Source organism: Photinus pyralis, unplaced genomic scaffold (assembly GCF_008802855.1).
Source record: "Photinus pyralis isolate 1611_PpyrPB1 unplaced genomic scaffold, Ppyr1.3 Ppyr1.4_LG9, whole genome shotgun sequence".
NCBI classification, from domain to species: Eukaryota; Metazoa; Arthropoda; class Insecta; order Coleoptera; family Lampyridae; genus Photinus; species Photinus pyralis.
Window position 1 is genome coordinate 19,169,253 of NW_022170878.1, and position 24,991 is coordinate 19,194,243.

At 37.4% G+C, this 24,991-nt stretch overlaps 1 protein-coding gene across 1 annotated transcript in view; it reads right to left on the reverse strand.

Annotated features, from left to right (window-relative positions):
* Window positions 1-24,828, reverse strand: part of LOC116181122 — a 95,232-nt gene extending 70,404 nt beyond the window's left edge. The window contains exons 1-2 of the mRNA XM_031501397.1: window positions 24,637-24,828; window positions 12,820-13,231 (exon numbers count right to left, since the gene is read on the reverse strand). Of these exons, the coding sequence (XP_031357257.1) occupies window positions 12,820-13,079 (260 nt within the window). The 5' untranslated portion in view covers window positions 13,080-13,231; window positions 24,637-24,828. The remainder of the gene's footprint in view (window positions 1-12,819; window positions 13,232-24,636) is intronic.
* Between the last annotated feature and the right edge of the window lie 163 nt (window positions 24,829-24,991).

Here is a 24,991-nt window from a genome sequence, read left to right on the forward strand (position 1 = left end):
CGCTTTTTTTAAAAAAAAACTAATACGATCGTTAGTGCTACGTTAGTGCTCTTTTGGGCCCGAATATTGCGAGTCTAACGTTTTACCTTTCCAAGAGAAACGAAAAAAACTAAAATATTGTGTGAAGTTGGTCCCACCCATGACTCGCTTTTTTTAAAAAAAACTAATACGATCGTTAGTGCTACGTTAGTGCTCTTTTGGGCCCGAATATTGCGAGTCTAACGTTTTACCTTTCCAAGAGAAACGAAAAAAACTAAAATATTGTGTGAAGTTGGTCCCACCCATGACTCGCTTTTTTTAAAAAAAACTAATACGATCGTTAGTGCTACGTTAGTGCTCTTTTGGGCCCGAATATTGCGAGTCTAACGTTTTACCTTTCCAAGAGAAACGAAAAAAACTAAAATATTGTGTGAAGTTGGCCCCACTCATGGCTCGTTTTAAAAAAAAACTAGTACGATCGTTAGTGCTACGTTAGTGCTCTTTTGGAGTCTAACGTTTTACCTCTCCAAGAAAAACAATCACATGTGGACTTTTTTAGGAACAGCGAAAGAAATTGAGATACTGTTTGTCTGGCATTTAATAGCACTAACATAGCACTAACGCCGTGTACGTTCGTTATTTCGATAAACAAAAGTTGAGTGTGAAGTTGGCCCCGCCCCGGTTTTTTTAATTTTTCTCATATTATGTAGCAACACTAACGATAAGCTTCGAGCACTAAAGAGCACTAACGTAGCACTAACTGTCGAGACATTGTTGCCAAATGTCCAACTTCACATGGGTCATTTTTTTTACTTAAATTAATGGTTGACAGAATCATGGCGAATGACAAACATTGCTCTAATAAAAACCAGTATAGGACTGCGTGTAGAAATTTTAGGGTTTGCTAATAATGGGCGCGTAACGAAGCGTTACAGCACTTACATTTGATTTTCCAAACCTCGCAATGAGTGAGTTGCAAATTGCTATTGTCACTCGCGAAATTACATAACTAAAGTCATTGGCTCAAGGCTGTGATCAATTGGTATACAATAAAGTTTATTGACTCGTACTTATCCATCACGGTCTGTGCACACTTAAAATTTTGACTCATGGTGTGTGCTGATTGTTATCAAACTGAAGATCGCCACTACACCGCAAATACAATAAGTGAGGAATTCAAGCAACCAATCAATAAAGTGTACAACTGAGGACATTTACCCCTTAAATTATTCGTGTGGTCGAGTTCCAAATTCGGCTCACGAGGACCTAGTCAACTTTAATTAAGCTTTAAAGAAAGCGCGCCTTAAAAATTAAAACAAATGGGTACTGTTTCATTGAACAAAAAAAACCGTTGGCGTGATTATTCTTTTTTTAACAATCGCGTTAATTAAGCGTCCGGTTCTTGAAGTTGTTTTTATTCCTTATGTAACATCATTAAAACGGTTTAGTCGGCCGGCCGACGACGTTGTTAACTTTCATGGCGATGTAGGTAACTCAATTGTTGGTAATGTCAAGAGGGTTAACGAGGATGTTAAGAAGTTACGAATGCAATAACTGCACCGCGATGATTATACAATTGTCCTACTTTTGTATCGACCGTGACGTTCCGTTCAGAAACTTCGGCGATTGAGTTACGCAATGATCGCCGACCTGATAAGCTTCGATCGATCCAGAAGTCTGTGGTAAATTTCCGAGGGTGTTTCGCCATCCCCGGACCCGCACGCAGCGATCAATCACCATTTAGACGGCTAGCGTTACGTGTAGTTTGTAAAAATCCATATTTCATCAGTCCCAGTTCTAATTTCCATTTCGTTTGTGGGAAAGTGATCATTTTACTTTTCTCGTTTTCCCCCTAGGCATTTTACATTACCTTGGTTTAACTTTTGCTAAAGCCCCCATTAAGTGTAACTAGGAGTCAATTCGTACAGCCCTTGCATAACACATTGGATTTTTAGCGCATCCAATCAATTTTGATCCACTAGTACCTATGTATTTCTTATGCTCCAGCAGTACTACAGACCTCCCTAGCAAAGGAAAAAGGGTTGGATTCAAATACTCGCACAGTATCCAGAATTGATTGTTTCAATAGATAATAAAGAGCCATCAAAATCTTTACGTGAAACTAATTTCGTTACGAACACGTCGATACGCCCAACCTTCAATTGGCCCACAAACAAATTCCAACCCCCTTCTCTTACGGAAGTTCAGTAACAAAAAGAAAAATGGCAACATTTATATTTATAGCTAACCAAAAAAAAGCGGAACTCATTTAGTGGAATAATCTCACAATTTCCAAATGGATGAAAACAACCAAAATTCCTTTAGATGTGTAATAATGATTATTAGATAAATTTGTTCCACGCAATCAATTTACATCGACCTAGCAGTTACTTTCAATAAAACATTTAATGCAATTTCTTAAAAAGATCCGATCATAATTTTTTATACAAATCAAAAAAAATACGTTACCTTAATCAAAGTGTGGTGGTACATATGGTAGCTGATATACATCACACCACAATTAGCAGTTGAAGCAATACGGCGAAGATCCAGGCCGCACCCGGAACCGCACGCCTGCCTTGATTAGTGTACTCGGTCGCTATAGAAGCAATTCCTTACGCAATCCGAGATTCACATACCCAAGACTACAGTGCCCCATATCCGTGTATTAAAGCACGGTGCTTATAGCAGTACTTGTACGGTCTAAGCACGCAACACCACGGCGTTTTTCTCACCCCAGTGCGAAAATCATCCCTATCGTCGACAGGGCTTTATAAACCGCCCACATACATTAGATTTCGATTTCATGCTGCTGTCCTATTATAGTAGGCAGTAGGATCAATCCGAGCTGTCCTATAGTGAGGCAAATTTCGAGGACGTGACAAACGATTCATCATTCATACCACTGGAGAAGATCCATCAACGATCACCATTATTTCTAGAATCAGTGGTTTCGTTAAGGTACAAGCAGTGCAGCATTTCCTTGAAAAGATGGCGCCTTACAGCCGGACAATAACCGAAATGATAAAATGGATCCTTGGGTCAGTTGAAGTTTCCCGAATCTTTCTCGTACGATTACGTTTTTTTGTATAGAAACAATCGGGCAATGAAGTTTTTTATTTATTTCGACTGCATTCAACCAGGCGCCATTCAAATTATTATCAGAGAAACGTTAATTTTTCGCTTTCTAATTATAGCCGAAACGCCACTGATTTATTCACCGTAAACGGCTGTTTGTAATTGTATAAATTTATGCGACCATTATCAACACCGATTTACCCGTATTTGACGAAGACAGTCAGACCGAAACGTCCGGTGCGACTGTAATGCGTTCGCAATTTAACGTTAATATTCCTCCAATTCCAATTCGCAATACTTCCGTAACAATGATTTCCGCGGATTTTTCGGAATTCGATTAACCATGCCTCTTCTTGAATTTGGGCTCACTGACAGGTTTCGTATTTTCGCTAATGTATACTTTTTTCCCGCGCAAATTAAAAAATTTCGAACGGAGGATCTGGACTCGTTGCGCGTCTGTCACGACCATTTCCTCTATCTTGACGTGCGGGGTTAAAACGGAACAACCGCAAAGTTCCCGATCAGCGTCCCTTTTCTACCAATCGCAAACCCTCTCATCTATTTCTCGTCGCTCGGCTATAGAAAAGGAAACCAACGAACCTGGACGGTAATCTGCTATCTCTGCTCAAAAGTCGCCCACACCCCACAAACCCTCTTATCTCCGTTAAACCTACACCTAACGTACTCCTGGGTCACGCCAAAAAAATTTATCTTGAAACTCTTATCTACGACCCGAGAAAAACATGAGATACTTTTTAAATATTACGCAAATAATAACGAGATATTCCTCATCTATACGAGGTAGTGCTTTAAAGATTCAGATGGTGCAGGATCAACAATTGAATTTCAAACCGTGCCGCTTCTCGATAATTAGAGTTAAATAAGGATGGTTGCTGTCCCCGTTTAAAGTTCAGCACTTCTTAGCGTCCCTAGATACAGCTTTTTGTTTGCTGCTTCCGGGTTGGGCGCTTTCCAAGAAGATGTTTTCCTTCTTCAAATATGGAGAGTAGTGTCATTATAGGGCAGGTCTCAAATTTCGTGCTTGTATTTCTTGGGCGATGGGTTTTCGGGTCCGGCGCGGCATACGATAGATGGCGACGCCAAATTTTGGAGGCGAAATTAACTAGAATTACCTGATAATCCTTTTCAGCCAGATCCGCTAGTTATCAGGGTATTGCGCAGCATTTTGCTTTTAACTGAGTCAATGGGACATCGGGCATTTTTGGGTTTCTTGGGATTAGATGTGGGATTAGATATCTGACGGTTTTTGAATTTTATCATTTCCGGTTTTATGAGCTTTATTAAAGGAGAAAAACGCAAGCTACGCCACTGGAAATGTTTACCACGAATCTTAACCATTTAAATTGCGCAAGGGCGTAAAAGAAAGAGAGATGACCCGGTTTTCCCTTCAAGCAAGAGCGAGCTGACTGCGGAAGAAACTTACTAAGGTAGCGATGGTGCAAGTGCGTTTAGCAATTGTTATCATAAATTTGAATTGGTAAGGCCTTTGTCTAAATTACACAGTAATTGAGAATGAGCTAGCAGTTAAGCAGGGTGGGTACTTCAGGGGCGGATTTGTTTATTTGTTATTTTTCCACAGAAACATTTATCACAGAAAGGTGATTTTTAAATTCAATTACGATGTTTGTTATCGGCTTGTGTGGTGAGTCGGGGTTTTGTTTCTTTTATGTGGGGGCGTAAAATGTTTATTGAATTTGTTCTTGTATTTCCATCATCTTTTATTAATTACAAATTGATGATCCTTTTGTTGAAAAATGGTATGGTTGCTACTAAAGCGAAATCAGAACTGACAGGGTAAGCGAATGAGAATCGTTCGCCCTGATTCGGTACGATGCGACTTCCGTGAATGGTTTGTCTCAGACCTATCTGTTTGACGAGTGATAAAATGTACGCGAGGGAACACTTTCGAGTTGGAGACGCCCTCTTCACATAGAAACGGAATTCAAGGTACATACTGAATTTAAAAACTCGTGATGATAAGCAGAAATTTTTCTTCGTTTACGTCGCTAACGGTTAGGATCAGTTAACAGCTATTCTATCAAAGTTTCGTAAAACATTTGTGTAGCACTTTGTGTGATAAATAATATTTTGTATACAATGTCATTCGGCCGGAAATAGACCATTATTTGGTGCATTTACTCACACCATACAGCTTATATAATTGGACAAAATTTGATATCAACACAGCGGAAGCTTGGGGTCTTATTCCAGTGCATAATAACAATATCAAGGAATGTTTACTTGGCAATCACTATGAATGGAATCTCATCCAAGTCAGTTAGTGAAAGTTGTTTTGAATATTTTGCATTGTATAAACTAATGGTCGGTTATGTTTGCGAATGTGCAATATTTATATTCCTAAAGGAATCGACCTATAAGAACTACTTGTATGAAACGATTCTGTATTGTATTTAATTCATTGATAAGAATCCATTTTGTTTCAGTGATTGAGAATTTTATTTGCATTTAATTTCAGTGTTACCATCCTTTTGAGGTTGGTTTGAAATGTTCTTTATCATCATTGTCCAGATTGAGGGGATTTTGTGCACCACAACCAATACTCTTTAATAGATGACAATGGACGACAAGCTATTTTTTATACTTGATTGTCCCATTGACTTGACAGACGCTCGCATGAAAGTTGATCAATAACGTCTGATTGATAGAGCCGATGTAATCTCCTCCGTCAGATATTTAAAAAAAAGTCACGTCCGTGCCGTTTAATGAAGAATTAATTTAAGGGTTACAACCGCGTTTATTTTAAGCGTCTGCAAATACATTAGTGAATCACACGCGTTTTTCTCTTCTATCTTTAACCGGCCGCTATTTCCAATTGTTCCCCCGAAATAGTGTAACGAAGAAACGTTGACAACTTCCATCGATTATGTTTAACATTCACTGTAGGAATACCGGAAAGGTGTTTCCACATCAATACCTTATTAACTGAATACAAAGTCGATCTCTCACTCGATTAGCATTTATATTGGCACTGTTTTCACTTGGGCTTTTTTGGGCGTAAAATCTAAAAAAAACCAGACGGAGGTCGTGCGCTTCCTCATCGCTAACCGGTAAAGTAAAACAAATGACAGGTGTAGCTCTTTATGGCTTTAACTCAAACCGGAAGATGATCTAAAATGGAAATAGATAAATAGAGAAGGCGTGCCGATACAATGGTTATATATCATCCTGTACCGCTTTTTTTGTCAATGTTAATTGACACACGAGCGTGATAGTTCTTCTTTAAAACTCGCCCGTCCTTGCCTTAAGCGGTCGGAAATGCATTGTAGGGGACGTATCCAATACGCAGGGGTTGGTATGACAATGAAAATTGCTTGGGGCTAAACCTTAATTAAAGTTGGGTGCTTTGTAAGCTTACTTCTTGCATTCGCCAGTTTTGTGTGCGATTCTATAATTGAAAGTTTTCCCATTTGTTTGGCAATGCGGCTTATTTTCATTAGAATCTGTGATTGTTTCAGATATGGACTGTCTTATTGAGAACTGATGTCCCTCAATAACAATGTTTTCAGCTATCTATATAACATACCTATAACGTTGTTTCTGTTTCTCTAGAATTTCGACGATGAGACCGAGCCACCTTGTAATGAAAATATACGTTATTCCATGAGATCTGGGGATTTTTTTTCACATAGACACAGAATTGGAAAAAAAATGTTGAATTGTCATATTAATGTTACTTTTTTTATATAAATTTATTTGTTAATTCATTTAATTCTCTTTATTGTATTTAGTTTGTATGATGAATTTAAAACGGGTAACTAAGGGAACATTTAATCGAAATTTTTACGTGAGTTCAAAGTTTTATCGGGTCAGATGTTGATAAAAAATGGTTATGGGACAAGAATTGATTGCTTTATCGACAATGTCACGTGCGAGATAAGCGATGCAGGTGGTTTAACAGTTTTGGCGACGTAGAGGAATTTCGAGTTCTGGAGGAAGTGTTTTTGCTTAAATAAGAAGAATGTAGTGTAAACGAGGCTGTCTCGGGTTATTTTGAAAGAAATCGTGGGTCTGTGACGCTAATTTTTGGTACCGGTAGTACAGTCGGCTAGGCAATTTTAAAAAGAGAAACGTAATCGTCCTCATGTTAGTAAAATAATACGGAAACAAGTTTAATGTTGTGCAAGAAGTTTTTACGCATAGAATTTCGAGTTTGAAAGGTTTGTGTTATCAAGAATGTAGAAATAATTGGTGTAATACAAGAAAAGTCTTACTTCCACCAAACAAAAGAAAACAATCAAAAGGCAGCGATTAAACTCTACTACCAAAAAAGCAACGATTAACGTCCGTCTCTTCTATTTAACACAATTTCCCTTTCTTTTCAACTTTCAAATGCACCTTCGAATGCATTAAACGCACGTGTTTTCTTATTGGCGAAAAAACATCTGCGATAAAACGGTGATTTTCATGAAACTATTTAGCCTACGCAACGATAACGCTATTATCGCAACGACCGAAAGTAACACTTCAAAATACTACGCAAATATTTTCAGATGTTCATTATCTTTGAACACGTAACAAAATTGAACAACAGTCAATTAAACAAAATTAACATCATTAAATAATTAACTCTGATACAAAACCTTGACTTCAAATTTAACTGACATCAATTAGAACAACATTTAACGTCAAAATAAAAATTTAAATTCAAACATACATGGTAACCAGGAACTCGTGCGCCTTTATACCTTCAGGGTTTGTTTTACTTGACTTTGTATCTCAAGTGATACTTTTTCTTTTAGAAATTTGTGTAGATGCATAATCCTTTTAATTTTTATCGCTTTTGTAAGTTGTTCAATTTAGATAAGGTGTCAAAAGTAAGGTTACATCTGGTCGTTTACGATAAGAAGAATTTTTATCAGGTGAAATTTAATTAACGCACGTGTTTTATCGCTGTATAATAACACAGGGCTTTATAAATACAAACAAAATTTAAAAATCAGATACTCAAGTGTAAAAATGCATATAGGGAAATACATTGCATTATGTACCAAGAGGTGTCGTTACTGAAATTGCTTATCGTGCGGTACCAAGGTTCAGGCACTTCCTGAGCTGAGGAAAAATGTGCATTGGTTATTGAAGGGGGAATGGGGAGAAGTCGGGTCGCGAAAAAGAACTTTTAAAAAGAATTTTTGTGTGAGTAGTTGTGAAGCAAGGGTAAGTAACCGTTTTGATTAGCTTCAGCTTGTATTTTAACACTTTTAAATTGTCCATAAACATTCCCCTGCGTTTCACTCCGACCACATTTTTCCATTCTTTATCGTTATTGTAATAGGTCATGTAACTACACTTTGTCATTATTTTAAATAGCGCCTAGGTATTCCCGGGCATTTATTGATGATTCCCAACTAATCACCCCTTTGTTACAGCTGTTAAGAGATGCAGGTGTTTCGAAAAATTGCGCGTTTTATGAGGAATGACGCGCCCTGGCTAGCGTTTATTGAATTTAATTATGATTGGCGATCTATTTTAAAATTCAGGAAGGAGTTTTGGTGGTGGAAGTGGTTTTCGTTAAATATTGAAGACAACATACATTTCTTTATGCTAAATTTTTAGACAGTCAGCCTGTTTATGTGGTAAGGTAATTCGTCGGAATCGAAATAAAGTATGCGAAAAAAGATAAACAATCTTCATAAAGGATTTAAGTGTGTGTTTAATCGAACCCTAAGTGCGACTCAGATAGAGGGGGATTTTCTATTCGAGCCCAAGAATTATGTCAGATATTAATTTGTTTAGTTAATTACTTGGAATTTGATCGAAGCTACTGAGTCTCCCAAATTATTAATTTTAGAGTAAACATTGCGATTTTTCATTGTGACAATAACGCTAGAAGTAAAAGCGGCATTCAGAACCTTAACTAAACCTCTCGCTAGGAAAGATTGCCGGTCATAGAACACTTGATCCCGGTCTACAATCTATGTTTTTCTAAAGATGTGAGCAAATTCCGGTATAGTATCGTGTCAATGTTGAACAAAACGACTTTTCGTTCAACATTGGCACGATCCTATTCCGGAAGTCGCTCGCATCTTAAGAAAAACAAAGATTGTAAATTGACGCAAGGTGTGCTGTGACCGGCAATCTTTCCTGGCGAGAGTTATACTTACATTATTGTTATAAGCCATAATCCATAATATTCAGGCGCACTTAGCACTGACACAAAAACACTCGCTACTTGTCGAAAGGCTTCACTAAGCAACAACTGCTTGGTTGACTCAACACTCGTACTAACTTCTTTTGAATACGGACAACCCGTTTTATTAAGATTGCTAAACTTCTTATGCCCACATTATTTCGATACCGACGAATTACGTTATCACATAACCACATCACATCACATAATAATAATTTGAAGTAATTTTGATATTCCTGAAGAAATCGACCTATGAGAAGTACTTGCATGAAACAAAATTTTGTACTGTATTTATGCCTAAAAGCAAATCCCAAACAAAGGATTTGTGTTATTTTGTTCCATTGATTGGGAATTTTGTATTTAGTTTCGATAATGCCATTCCTTTGGTTGGATTAACATTTTTTTTAGCATTCCTAGGTATGTATACAGTGATATTTATTAAAAAGTAGACATAGGGATTTACGTGATTAAATCGGACGCCTAATTTTATGCAAGCAAAATAACTTCTTCAAACAAATAAAGATCTGGCTGTGATATTTATTAATCTGAATATTGTTGCTGTGGCTTCACAGAAAATAAATCTCTTACGCTCCTAACACTGTTACCCTTTTCTTCAGTTGAATACATCGGACACGAACGAAAATAAAAATACGGAAATTAATTAATATGACCGCCAAATCCTTATTTTGTTTAATAAGATATTTTAGTTGCATAAAATTAGGCGCCCTTCAAGAGATTTTGTCAATTTAAAGTACACAGAGAAAAACAATACACGTATACGTAACGCCATGTAAACGTTATTTCGTTAAAAATAATGACGAGCCACCCTGTATATGAGAAATATTTCAATTTATTAACAGTGACTCTGTTTTTAGCAGATTTTTTAAGAATTAAAAAAAATTTGGTATTGTTTGCGTTTTGTCCGCCCGTCCGTCCGGATCCACTTCTGCCGTTTCGAAATACTTCTAGGGGAATGGTGCTAGAGTCCTTTTTTGCAGTAGGTAGCCTATACCTTGAAGGTCTGCCAGACGGCCATCAAATTTCGCTGTCTAAAAGGGGGCCCCCCCACCACGAATAATTTGCTGAGATGCTGTTTTTGAAAGTAAAACGTGCCTAACTTTTAAATACGACAACCAATTGGTCTCAGATTTTGCATACGCACAACTTTAGAAAATTGGGGGGGGGGGGGTGATTGAATTCCTCCGTATATAAATGATTTCATGATAATGATTGCAGATAGTCATCAAATGTGTATAGGTACACTGGGTAGTAGTGTTTGACTAGGAGGTATTCTATAACCCCCCTCCCGCCCCGTCCGGAGTTGCAACCCTGCCTTAAAACTTCATCCCTAAGGACTCCCATTACTCTTAAAAAACCAATTTAATTTTCCATTCTGGACAAATATTTCATACGTTCAAAGAACTCTTCTGAGTAAGGGCACTTCTCGTGTTGGTTAAAAATATAGAACCGGTGGGTCTGGGGGGAATGAAATCCCCCCCCCCCCCAGAATACAAATGATTTCATGATGATGACTGCAGAGAGAGTCGTCAAATGTGTAAATATTGGGTAACATGGTGTTTGACTAGGAGGTATTGTATAATATTGTATAATCCCCCCCCCCCCCGGAGTTACCACCTTGACTTAAAACTTCATCCCTACGAACCCCCATTACTCTTAAAAACAATTTAATTTTCCATTCTGGACAAATATGCCATACGTTCGAAGACCCTTTCATGAAGTGTATAGGGTGAGTTGTAGTAAAGAGCACTTCTCATGTTGATGGAAAATATAGAACTGGGGGGTCTGGAATGCCACCCAGTATATGATTGGGGGGGGGGGGTAACACATGTTTTATCCTTCATGGTACTTACTCTAACTAAAGGTCTCGACGAAAGGAACCGTTTTCTACCAACTACTGCCCTCCTTTCTGTCCTCTTATGAAAGCACGGGGTGGAGGGAGAGAGGGGAGAGTGGAACTAGTTTCATCCTTCATGGTACTCTAATGAAAGGAATGCACCGTAGCCCTCCTCCTCGATCTCTTATCGTGATCCCTTATACTTCAGGAACGAATTGTCGGAAGAGGGTACTCACAAAGAGCAATTGAGACGTCTGCAAGAAATATATCCATTGGTGATGTCAAAACAAAAGCAATGTTAAAAAATGCGCTTTATCTGCACAAGAGTTGCGCACAATTTATACTTGTTTACGAATAAAGGCGGAGTTGGTTCATTTTACTTGAATTTCTGCCTCAATGTTATTTTTCCTTTTCGTTTTGCTTGCAATTGGATAATTTTTTTTATTGAATCGTATGTGTATGATTCGATTTAGATAAGACGCATTAAGTAAGAAATATCTGGTCGAGTTTGGGTATTTTTATAAAAGTCTTTGCAAATGTGAATTAATTAACGCATATGTTTTAGACCTGAGAGCAGGTAGGCAACGATGTGCGCATTATTTTTAGCGGAAGTGGGGACGCGCGATGCGTTCTTTCGCAGCCGGCGTTTTTGATTGGCGCTTTATTTATAAAAACCGGAAGATGATTATTCTTTGATGGAGGTGGTTTTCCATTAAACACACGAGACAAGGTAAAAAGGGGTGGCTGTCGTTAGTTTCGCGATGATAAGAAGAGCGTGTAAATTTGTTTTTGTCGAACGCCTGCTTGCGGGGTAATTTCTAAGATTTTCTTTGTTTCAGGAATTGTGGTTTTAATTTTCATTTAATGTGTTTCGAAATGACTTTGTCATTGTCAATCAATTAATTGTGTTTATTCGAACCCATTGTGCGACCCGGATAATGTTCATGTCAATTTTCTTTTCGTATGCAAAATGCAAATTCTTTGGAATTTTTAGAAGTTGATCGAGGCCAATGAGTTTCCCAAATCATTAATTGAAATCAATATTGGCAGATGTCGAACGTGTACGAGGAGAAATTATAAAAATTGTAAGTTTAAATATTGATCTGTTTTGAGCTAGCATTTTTTCCGAATGCAATATCGCGGAAGAAGTTTCTTTAGCAGCGGAAACGATGAAGATCCAAAATAGGAGCCGGCCTACCCATTGAAAAGGAAAGGACGTGAACTTTTGCCAACTGCCATTACAACAACCTGGCGTAGTAAAACTAATCTTTACCTTAAACGGGAATTAAATTACTTGCGGTCTTCAATCAAGTTTATTCACTCGATCTGTGGTAGATACAATTTACATTCCTCCGTAAGAGAAAAATCGAGCGTGTCGACGATGCCTGATGTATAAACTTTGCGTGATTGTATAATCGAAACGTCCAAATCCCAATCATCTAGCGCTGTTTAGGGAAGTTGGCCGTTAACGAATGAAAAATGCAAATTCACGTTTATAAATAAACGTTCCATTGGCGTTGGGTAATTGTCAGGAATGAATGGATACAGAAATCCAATCAACTCGCCTATTTTCCCATGTGAATGTATCTTTATACACGCAGACAATCCTCGTCTAGAGTTAAAACATTAACGAAGTTACTAGACCGATAAGTCACCTCATGCCTACGATATGTTTCCATTGTGTTGAAATTGTAACACAATTTGCAGGGGCGGTAAGGATAATCAAAAATCGACTTACCGCTTCAGCGTCTGATGCTTAGTGCCGTTCACCGCGATTTTCGGTTTCGATTTATCACTAGAACTTGTCATAGAGCTATGGCTGGCCGTAGCCGTCGTGACGTCACTAATGAAGCTACTCATGCTCGTGTCTTTACTAATCGGCGTCGAAGTGGTAGTCCGTCCATTCGCCATGTGCTCGGAACCTAAGGTTAATTGCATGCCGCCCTTAATGGGCACCGGTGGAGGCTTTTCGTCCATCGGCAGCATGTAGGACAGCATTTTTCTTTCGTTTCGTTTGGCCGGCACAACACACAACTATTATATTAAGACATATCACATAAACACATGGACGATAACAATTTCCTCGGTATCACATTGTTTCGACGGCGAATCTTCGCTTTCCTTCACATTGTCTTCATTGGTGAAGATTCCTGAAACAAATCCGAATATTACATAATTTGTAACATTTTTAACTTAAATTAAAGATCTTAGTATTATTACTTTATGGCGATTAACCGGATATTGTATAATTCTCTACGTAATTTTGGATCGAGTTTGAACACCACTGGAATTTTGGAGACTACGACTTTTCTATTCGTTTTATATAGAGTTTAAACCAATTTAATTCTCTACTCTCATTAATCGGAGGTATGTTAAACTTTGTGTTTTTGAAGGCTTTGATTTTAGGGTTCCAGTTTTGGGTTTCAAATTCTAGTTTTATTTTCAGGTTATAATTTCACATCCACGTTTACGTAAGAGATCGAGTTTTAATTATCATTGGTAGGGTGACATTCAATAAATAAGCAATAAGAAACCTGAATATTAACAAGACTTTAAAATCGGAATGAGAACCCTTTCGTCGTTAGGTTGCTTTTTTTCATCGTTTTCAACGTTGTCGCATTAAAAAAAACGGAATGGATATTTAACTTGTAAAGAAAGCAGTCAGGGGATAGTCAAGATTACTCATTCGTAAAGTTATAGTAAAATGTACACTCGTAATGAAGTTCGAATCTGACAGTCAGTTCCATTGTAGAGTGAACTTGACATGTGCAGTGCAGTACAGCTACAAAGATAATGAAGTTCGAATTTCACAAAATCATTCCCCTGGTCATTCCTTTCATTAATTAATTAATTAATTGAAGTTCATCACTTGCAACTAGCTCTTTATGATTCAGGCACTTGTACAAATGTAGTCGATGGGGGCGTGGTACAGAGATTGACTTGCCATTGTGCGCTTTATTACGATTAATTATGCCAATTATTTGTAATTCGAATTAAGTTTGCTCAAATATGCAAGCGGCTAACGTAAATTATATTACATTTTCAAAGGATTAATTATTTCCTTTTGCTAGCTTAATTTTATCACTTCATGAATATAAATGGGAGCGATTCAAAGATATTTGTACCGATTTAGAATAGCTGTAAAAAGTTTGCTGCAGGCTTAAATTTTGGTTATGTAAGACTGCAGCTGTCAATGGAGTCATTGAGTCTGAAACCGTAGGCCATTTCAACTTCTGATACCAGTTCGCGTTTCCGTGGCGAATCGGTCCCGAGTACCGCCCGCTCGTAGTAGACCGAAAATTAATGGCTGCGTCAACAAAGTAAGAATAACCTCATTCCTTAACGTCGCGCTTGCCGAGAAACATAAAATGGCAGACAAAGCCAATAAAGATCTGGCCCAAAAGTCGGTGAATTTGTTGCGAGCGGTTCGGGCCATCAACGTTACCAGTTCCATCTAAATCAGAGTAGAACTTGAAGAAAGTGATACCCTGGGGGCCCTGTGGGGGATGTTTATTTACCCGTGTAGGAGCAGAAAGAATAGCCCTATCGCAGAGGACGTTTCGTGTCGTAAGAGGCGACTAAACAACAGCCCTACAGCCGCGACCTCACCTATATATTGTGTTATCGACTGGAAGCGGACTTGTTACTAATTACGCAATTCTAATTTAAAACTAGGATCGAAACTGACAAGGTCGCCGCAGTAAGATAGATAATCAAGCTTCTCGCTGGACTCGGGAATTCAAGTAACAATAGACTACCGAATTTGGAAATTTCGGTGAGCATAAGTATCCGTAGCTAATTAGATGTGTTGCAACAAACCTCGGCTGATTACGTTGTGTTTGGTGTCAAATGAAGCGAGCTTAATTGGCATGAATTTTAAGATTGGTTCCTCATTTTTATTATAACAAGGGACCATGTAAATAGTTACAGTGACTTTAATTTTTGCACGTTCATCCTGAGTACGTCATACCGCCTGGGAAAACCACCGGGCCCTTTCACAAATTTCCGATTTGTATAAAAGATGAAAACGTTAATTTTTTTGGCGTCATTGTGTGGAATTTTCGCATTGTATACCGTACCGTTTAATTTCAAGGCAAGCGTTTGATACGTTTCTTTCCGTTAATTATAAAGGGGCTTTAGAGGTTGCTTTCCTGCATCTTGTTTTCCAGTAGATACCGTTAATGATTTGTGCTACCGTTCCCGATTAGGGATTTATAGACAATAGTTGTCTTTCACATAGTAGTATCAGGGGGGCGAGACCGTTATAGTAACAAGAATACATGGGTGTAGGCGAAAATTTAATTGCATTTTGGTAGTATAAGGTCTGCAGTTGCATTTATTTGGGATTACGCAATTTTCCAAATAGGGTATTACGAGATAAAAACGGTGGTCTCCTTATTTGGCAATATTTCCTACATTTTTTCGATTTTTTATTTGGGCGAATGGAGCCAAGCCAAAGATTGTCAAGCTTGATACGCAGCGGTCTTGCCCAGATTTGTATACGTCCATTTAGCTTTCTAGGGAGCAGATTGGCCAGAAAAAAATTAGCTCTATTGGTGGAGAAGGTTGTACGTCCCAGAATGGGCGTGAACAAAAATTTTAAGTAAGTGGGAGTTAGTCGTCGCTGGTAAACCGAGGGGCAATACGGGCCAAGCCACGAGAGAATTCGCGTAGGGCAGTTAAAAATGCTTAAACCACTAAAGGAGCCGTTTGAACGTAAAGAGAAAAAGATTCTGAGCATACTTCCCGTCCAGGGTCGTTAGAGCGGTTGTATCGTACCGCAAGAAGTTAAGTCAATCATCCCATAAATTACCAGGGCTGGTTTTCAGTGGTAAAAGAATGTACGTGAATATTTGTGCTCGAGATTTTTACGTTGAGCCGCGTGTGTCGTTTTGACACACTTTGTTTCTATTGGATATTTCTTAATCATTTTTGATAGTGAACTAATGATAATGTTTGTATAAATCCACCATAACAGATTTATTTTTTAACCGTAAAAATACTTCCAGTCGAACTAAACGTAAAGAAAGTTAGTGTTAATTGAGTAATTTCAGAAATAAATTGCAATAATTTACGAGACCTTTGAATCGCGCGAGTTGGTGCAGTTCATTAAAAATGGCGATTTAAAATTAGCTTCCTGAGCATATGCAAAGTTGGTCGATATAAAAGATTTTTGGCAAGAAAATGAAAACAACTTGTTTTAGTTATACGATTCACAAATTGGCTTCGGGTGCATTTTCTGTCAACAACTTTCCTAACTTATTTTCGTTTTTATTTATACGTTCGCACTGATTCAGCACTTTTTTTTCTTACAAATCACGATTGGAGAAAACCGATATAGGAATCGCATTAACATTAGACGACTCCTAATAAAGGCCGATTAAAATCTCCGTCCGATTTAATTACCTAGGTGCGAACGTATATGGCAAACCGAAGCCTCAGCTTACTAAATCATCCGAAACCAAAGCCTATAACAATTAATATTAATCAGAAGTGAAAGCCTGTTTTTTAATCGATCATAATATCCGTTTGTATGTCTGCATGTCTTGTCGGGACTTTCAAGACGATATTTCGAAAATGAATAAGTAATGGTTTTTGGATCCTGCTGTAACGGGAGCCCGTTAACGCATTAAAAAAAAACAACAGTGTTACACATTGTAATAGTAATTTGGTAGATTTTTTTTGTCATGTTCCTTAAATACGGTCCTGACTGAGTTTATTAGTGCAAAAGGTTTGCGTTAAAGTAGTGAGAAATTGATTGCTCAGAGAGGCAATACGCGTCGGCCCGTCAGGGCAGTTAAGTCAGACACCTGTCAATTTCCGCAGGGTGGATTATACATTTTATACAACGTAATTTAAAATGACCCTAAAATTTGAACTACGATTCAAACCTGCCATTCATTATACGAGGTCTAGGAATTTGCGTTGATTTTTCTTTTTAAGCGTTGGATCAATCTATGGGATCAATTCGAGTTTGAACGACCAAGGGATACTGCAATTATTATTGCTGTTACCATTTTCTTGTATTCAAAAAAGTAATAAACCGATGCTTTTAAGGGTGTTTCGATTTTAAATTTTTTTTTATATTGAGCTAGCAGTCGCAACAATGTAACATTTTTAAATATCATTTGAAAGTAAAATCAGAATTTCAGTCCTGCTTCGTAGATAAACAAAATTGCAGATTCCAATAGCAACCCATTCTATACAAAGAAATAAATAAAGTAAGTAAGTAAGTAAAGCTGTAATAGAACAGCTCCCCCCCTCCCCCGATTTGCCGCTCGTGGAGTCGAGGATTTCCCGACGACTAAATAGTGACCTTCTTTTGTGGTGCAAGGTCGCGACCTGGGATTGCGGATTGCCCCAACGAAAAAAGCCTCGGTGAAGGTGATTTACCGTTGACGTAACTAAGGAGTGACCTTGTTTGTGGTGCAAGGTCGCTCTGGTGAAATTCAAGTGACGCAACTTTGTGTTGGTAAATACCTTTCGAGTGTAATTTTATACAGTTCAAGCAGACAGAAAGATTCAAGATTATAAATCAAAATTGGATGTTGATTCCTGTACCACTTCTTTAGAAACTTATTTTGAGCTTTCATTTTAGGAAGATATTGGAAATACGTTTCAGAACTAAAAATGTTCGAATTTAATTTTATACCTCGAAAAAAAATAAAATTGTGATTTCTAATTAATTAATTAAAAAATCTTTCTGTCTGTCTACTAACCATTTAATGGCTATGTAGAACTTTTCTTTTATCATAGCCAACCTGATTTTCGAATACGTTTGGAAAATCAAGTTCCTAATCGCACTGTAAACGAAATACGTGTTAGTATTCGCTTGTCTAAAGGCGCGTTAACATTAACGTCATAACGAAGCACCTGTTTCCAGCCTTGAGGTTTCACACCCGAAGTAATGACCACGCCGTCAGAGCTGGGCAGTATTCGATTTTGTAAATACTTTTTAGTATTCAAATCCTTTAAAGTCTTCAAATACTTTGTAATTAAATACTTTTATGGAAGCAGTATTTGTATTTGTAACTCAAATATTTTCACAAATATTTAGTATTCGAATACTTCGCAAAGTATTCGGATACTTCGTAAAGTATTCGAATACTTCGCAAGGTATTTGAATACTTTGAGAAGTATTCGAATACTTCGCCTAGTATTTGAATACTTAACCTTCCTTTTTTACCAAAAATCGACTACACCAAAATTTCTCGGGAAAACACTTTTTCTTATTAATTTTGGTGCGTAGAATCCAAAACAATTCTTACTTTTTCGATTAGACTTCTCAATCAAAAGTTATAGACTAGAAACCAATTTCGAAAGAAAATTCAAAGGGCTGTAACTTTTGAACTAGTAGCCCAATCTTGGAACTGTTGAAATTATGGATTCTACAGGCCACATTCTATAAGAAAATTTTTTTTCCGGGTCGATCTGAGACAATTTTTTTTTCGGGGCTCAAAAAAAGGCAGTGTGTATAAACCTTCCCTTTTTACCAAAAAACGACTGCACCAAAATTTCTCGGGAAAACACTTTTTCTTATTAATTTTGGTGCGTAGAATCCAAAACAATTCGTACTTTTTCGATCAGACTTCTCAATCAAAAGTTATAGACTAGAAACCAATTTCGAAAGAAAATTCAAAGGGCTGTAACTTTTGAACTAGTAGCCCAATCTTGGAACTGTTGAAATTATGGATTCTACAGGCCACATTCTATAAGAAAATTTTTTTTCCGGGTCGATCTGAGACAATTTTTTTTTCGGGGCTCAAAAAAAGGCAGTGTGTATAAACCTTCCCTTTTTACCAAAAAACGACTGCACCAAAATTTCTCGGGAAAACACTTTTTCTTATTAATTTTGGTGCGTAGAATCCAAAACAATTCGTACTTTTTCGATCAGACTTCTCAATCAAAAGTTATAGACTGCTTTCCCGTAGAAACTGCTACCGAATTCGATTATTTACTGTTCCCGCTTCGAGAAATGATTTTGAGCTTTAACTTTGTTTTAGCATTAGAATTCCGCTGTTCTCCATTCGAGTTACCTGGAGCTTACCATCGCCGACCGCATTTTTTCCAGAAGCAAGACCGACCGAAAACTTCTGGTGGTTCCCGAAGCACTCCGTTTCCTGCCGCCGTCACCGTCTACAGATTTTGACATAAATTACCACTGGATTTCCTTTTTTTTGCCTCATTAAATTTCATTTTTGTAATTATTCCGATTACTTTTTTTTGTGGCACCGTTAGTGCGCGAGCGAAAGTTCGTCCTGGAATTTACGCGACTATAGTGGTATTATTAAGCGGTAGAGCAAAGGGGCGTCGATGGTGCCCGTGGAAAACCCTTGGACCGATTCCGTCAGTGAAATCCAATGACCTCGTGAGGTTACACTGCTCTGTAGCTTTTCTAGATCCGCTCTAGGCGCGGTTTGGGAATATTGTGTACAAAATAAGGATTTTTCAGAACAACAATTAGGAAACCTCATATGTAAGTACAAAACTTTTATTATTTTCCTTGGGCGCTTTGCTTTTTCTTCTTTGCACAATTTGAAATGCATTATTTGTCATTTTTTATAGCTTAAGTTTGCAATATGGCATCTCTCCCTCTCTCTTTTTTCTTTAGCGTCCCTCTTCATTCGAATTACGAAATTATATCATACGGAACTCGGCATCAATAAAATATGAAAGAAATATAGGCACTCAGGGTCAGAAGACAAATGCCACGCAACACACGATTGATAGGAAACATTGATTAAATAAATCTTAATTAACTTAAAGTGTGAATGATTCAAAATAAGTGATGCACAAACAAAATTTGGAACTTTACTTCTTTAATTTGACTCAAGCATTCACCTTTATCACAACTCTCTTCAACTAACTTTCTTCTATAACAAGAACTTTACGATTATAAAGACTGACTGTCTTTCGAATAATACACCCAAACAACGGCAAAACTGCCAATCACCAAAATACTTAGTGGTTGCGTTTCAGCGTTCCCATGTGGGGAGACAAAAAGATTGCCTCCCCAAAAGCCACTATGAAACAAGAAACAATTTATGTTCACCACAAAAAGAGCAACGAATAACGCGACTTTGAACCATCAACTGCACTTGTGTTTTCTTATCTTGAAACTAATTAGTTTACGCAGCGATAACAAAACATCTTATCTGCGACCAGAGATAAAACTTTTACTTTTATTTAAAACATAATTGACTTCGAATCTAACGTTACGTTATAGTACATTAATTGTTATACAGTATGTTCTGCTCGTCTACTGCCCTGAAAACGTTCATATTTTAGTTTCCTTTTCCAAACGGTTTTTTCTTTGTACTGAAGTTATGGGTAAAAATTATTTTCGTATCGTAAAAAATCCATTCAAATATAGCACAAGAATTCAATCAATACCGTAAATGAGGGTCGTTACAAGGTGCGTGTGTCGTGGCACGAGCTTTAATGCTTCTTTATAGCCGTAATTAATATTTTTGCTATTTCCGAACCACCTTGGTTTACGACCTGTAGGGGGCAGATTTTGCAAATTGATAAATTGGGACTCTTTGGGAATTAGTAGGATAAGTTGAACATTTTGGTTTCTATTATGATTGATCGAAGTTGTCCACTGGGAAGAGCAAGTCCTCGACAGTCTCTGTCAATTACTATTATTATCCATCAGGAAGAACTGCCGTTTTCTTTCTGCTCGTGAAACTCTAGACCGTAATGTAATCCAATATGCACCGTGTCATTGTCAATTTAAAAAATAATCAGAACGGAAAGTGGGTCAATGTAAATGCTAAAAGACACCTATACCATTTCGTATTTCGAATCTGCTTCGAATGATGATGATAGTTGCAAAAGTGGGCGAAACCTTGACTTCTGCTAAAAACGTACGTAGATTAACGAAGGTGTCAGATTCGTCCGTCTAATTTACATGTTCCTCATTTGAATTGTTTAATTGAGCTATTTTTGCATACATTGTGATGTCACGTCAACTTTTAGACGAATTTATCATCGTGGCATAAAGTCGGGGTTAATCATTCCATCTTGTGACGAAGCGTTTTCAGCCCCATATCCAATACCAACCCCTCGCGGTGTGACTTTTCAACCTTGTCCAGGTAAAATCGATTTTAAAATACACAAAGAGTAAATGTCAAGGCGAATCGAGGACGAAAAAAGGGATAATTTAGCGTCGTTTTACGCTCACAGATAAAAATCGACGATTCAATTGCGTAATTGGATGTAGGCACGCGGATCGATTTCGCCAACCTTGTCGGAGGCTAATTAAATTACTTTGTCGTAAACGAAGACGGTTCGCTAATTGTAAACGCAAACGACACGAAGGACTTATTTGAGTTTCTAGAGCGTCCAGTTGCTTTCGAGGCGATCATCCCAAGCGCGAATTGGAGCAGAAATTTGCAATTCCGAGTAACCCGAGAACGCCACTCCATCGCCATTTTTTATATAGTTCAAAGGGACTCGTGATCCACAGAACAGGAAACGATAGAATTATATTAATCAAGCATGAAGCAATCAAATCGATATTGAACAGTTAGATCTTGGTATACAATAAGAAATAAGTGCTTACGGTATAATTTTCATTGAATCAAATTACTGCCGAATAAAGGAATCGCAACGGTCCTTTCAGAGAAAGTATTACCAATTGTTAGTTAAACCTACATAATCCGCGGGATCGCCAGCTCTTCGTCGAACGGTTTCAATTGTTTTCATAAGTCAATCTACACAAACTCATGCATTCTAATTATGTACTTTTTTTTATCTCAAACAATAACGATATTTCTTGAAGCCGCCATCTAGGTATTCCCTTTGTAAGTTAATGCTGTAGTAAATTTGTTATTACCCTAGTTCTTTATTTTTGCCACTAGATGCCATCCAAGTGTAATAGAATTTCTTATAATATTTCTTTGTTTTGCCGCACGAGGTCGTGCAGAAATTTTCTTAATTTTTTTCGGCGCATGTACTTCGAATAATCATCTTTTAGGCTTCTTACGTCTGCCTTACTCTTTTCTTCATTATTACCTATCTGATTCTTGCTTTCTACATCGATATTCCTTGGTGGAAACCGCATAGTTTTGGATTTTCTCAATATTGCGCTAGTAAAATTCCACCGCCACCTTGTCGATTCAAGCACGCAATTCTACTTCATTCTACCAAGATTAGGACAGAGCTGTGTATCTGTCTCATTCTACAAACAGTCCGTGTCGGCCATTTAAAATTTCTACATAGAGACGTATTGTTCCAGAATTGTAACCTCAAGTATAACGAATCCACGGAGAGGGTGTCCCATTTTTGACACTTTTACAGACTTTATGTGCTCTCTTGGGATCAAACTTAAAATAGTAAAAAAAAACATTTGAAAATATTCGCTGGGAAGTAATAGACAAATTGTCAATCTCGGAATGACCTTATATTTTCTTAGTTAAAAGAGGTGCAGAAATATGTTTATTACAAAAGAAACACGCTGTAAATTTTATTCTAAAAAGACAGCGCATTAAATTCTCTTTTCAAACAATCAAAAAAATTCAAAATTAGTTGAAAAGGTTTTAAAAAAATGCAAAAATGTTTTTGAATTTTTTTGTATTTTTTAATAGTTTGAACCTTTTTTAAAAATATTTTTGAATCTTTTTTGAATATCATACCTAGCCTCGTCCTAGCCTGTTATATTTTTGAAAATAGAATTGAATATGCTAAGAAAATTGACAATTATTGATTTTCCCCCGGATCTCTTAATCGAACGAATGGTTTCAAATTTTGAGGTTACCATTTTAGGTTTGATTCAAAAAGAGCACGTGACGCCTGTATTGCTTTTTACGGAGATAGGAGCCCCATAAATAGTGTCGAAAATGTTACACCCTCTACAATTAAGTAGAATATACACAACCGTTTTTCAATTAAAGTTATTCTTCATGCCAAAAACCTAGCAGCCAAAATGCCGAGCATGAACGAGCGTCCAGGGACGTCGGTTACGCGTCTGACAGGGTGAAATCTACCTCCAAAGTGTCTCACAATAACTGGAATCTACCACAATAACAAGAATCCATGTAGCACCCTTAGAAAAGAGGATTCACATTCTAACACATTTTCCTATAGAATTTGACTCGTAGAATCCCTAATTTCAAACAGCTCCAAGATTGGGCTACTAGTTCAAAAGTTACAGCCCTTTGAATTTTCTTTCGAAATTGGTTTCTAGTCTATAACTTTTGATTGAGAAGTCTGATCGAAAAAGTACGAATTGTTTTGGATTCTACGCACCAAAATTAATAAGAAAAAGTGTTTTCCCGAGAAATTTTGGAGTAGTCGATTTTTGATAAAAATAGAAAGGTTAAGTATTCAAATACTATGCGAAGTATTCGAATACTTCTCAAAGTATTCAAATACCTTGCGAAGTATTCGAATACTAAATATTTGTGAAAGTATTTGAGTTACAAATACAAATACTGCGTCCATAAAAGTATTTAATTACAAAGTATTTGAATACTTTAAAGGATTTGAATACTAAAAAGTATTTACAAAATCGAATACTGCCCAGCTCTAGATTTCAAGCTGTCAGACTGGCAGTAAATGATTGTCACTTTTTCTAGAGATCCTTAATGGCCATGCGAATAACCTAATAACTGTTAGAATGTGAAACCTTTTTTCTAAGGGTGCCATATGAGTTGTTTTATACCTGGGGGGGGGTGGGGGGGGAGGGGGGTAGATTTCACCCTGTCAGACTGGCAGTAAATGATTGTGAATTTTTCTAGAGATCCTTAAGGGCCATGCGAATAGGAATAGCTTAATAAGTGTTAGAATTTTTTTTTTTTCAAAAAATGGATTGTTAATGTTATGCAATTTTTTATTTTGGCGTCCATTATGTTGCCCAAAATCGTTATTAATGCACCAATCTTGTTGGGAAAAAGGCACATGGCTCGCCCATTATACATAGTTGATTTGAAATTTGCTACAGATGAAGCAATAAATAATGGTGCGCATGTACTTACGTCTTTTTAAAATCGGTTGATTGATTTCGAGCTTGAAAAATAAAAATAAATACCTAAATAGAATAAACGGTTTATTTTTAAATATTATGACCAACATTGTTTATTCATGTAAATTTAAGCAAAATAAATCCATTATTATAGACTTACACAACACGGTTGAGTCATATACAGCTCTTACGTTTTTTGTAATCTGGAGGGTTACTGCAATGGTCAAGGTCGTATAACTGCTTACAACGTAATATAAGTAACTCAATGAATTAAAAATTGGTTGCCCTGGAAACTGTCGACGAAATCGATTTCGATTTAAGCGGTAATTTCCGGTTTAAACAAAATGTAAAGGTAAAACGCGCGTGGAAATAAATCCAACTATATCTACGGTTGACCGCGCCAGATTCCGAAAGGAGAGAAACCGTGAAATAACAATAATAAATGTGGGCAAAAAGCGCGAATTTGCCATTAAAAAAAATGCGGCATAACGGCACGTGCTCTGTGCGATTATTGATATAATATAAATACCTCGACATGACAACGCAGCAAGTGCGCGCCGCTAATTTAAAAAAAAATCGGACACCAACCTGAAGAAAATTCCGAAATCTCATCAGCGGAGGCGCCCTGGAAATCACAGCACAAAAAAATAAACACTGCACAGTGGCGAAAATTTAGCCGGTAAAATCTAAAAATATAAAGCGGGAGGTGGAATTGTACGTCGTCGTCGTGAGCGCGAAATGAACGCCGCGCGTCTGCTGCTGCGTCCCGCAGCGTATGTACGAAGGTAACTAGTCGGGCTGCGCCTCTTCGTCTCCTTTACTCCTGTAAATTTCTCTTCTCCTTTACAAAAATGAAATGCGACTGCGCCAAAATGTTAGCGAGGGTTCATCAAAATCATTGCCAAATCTATAGCATATATAAACGCAAACGGAAATAATAATA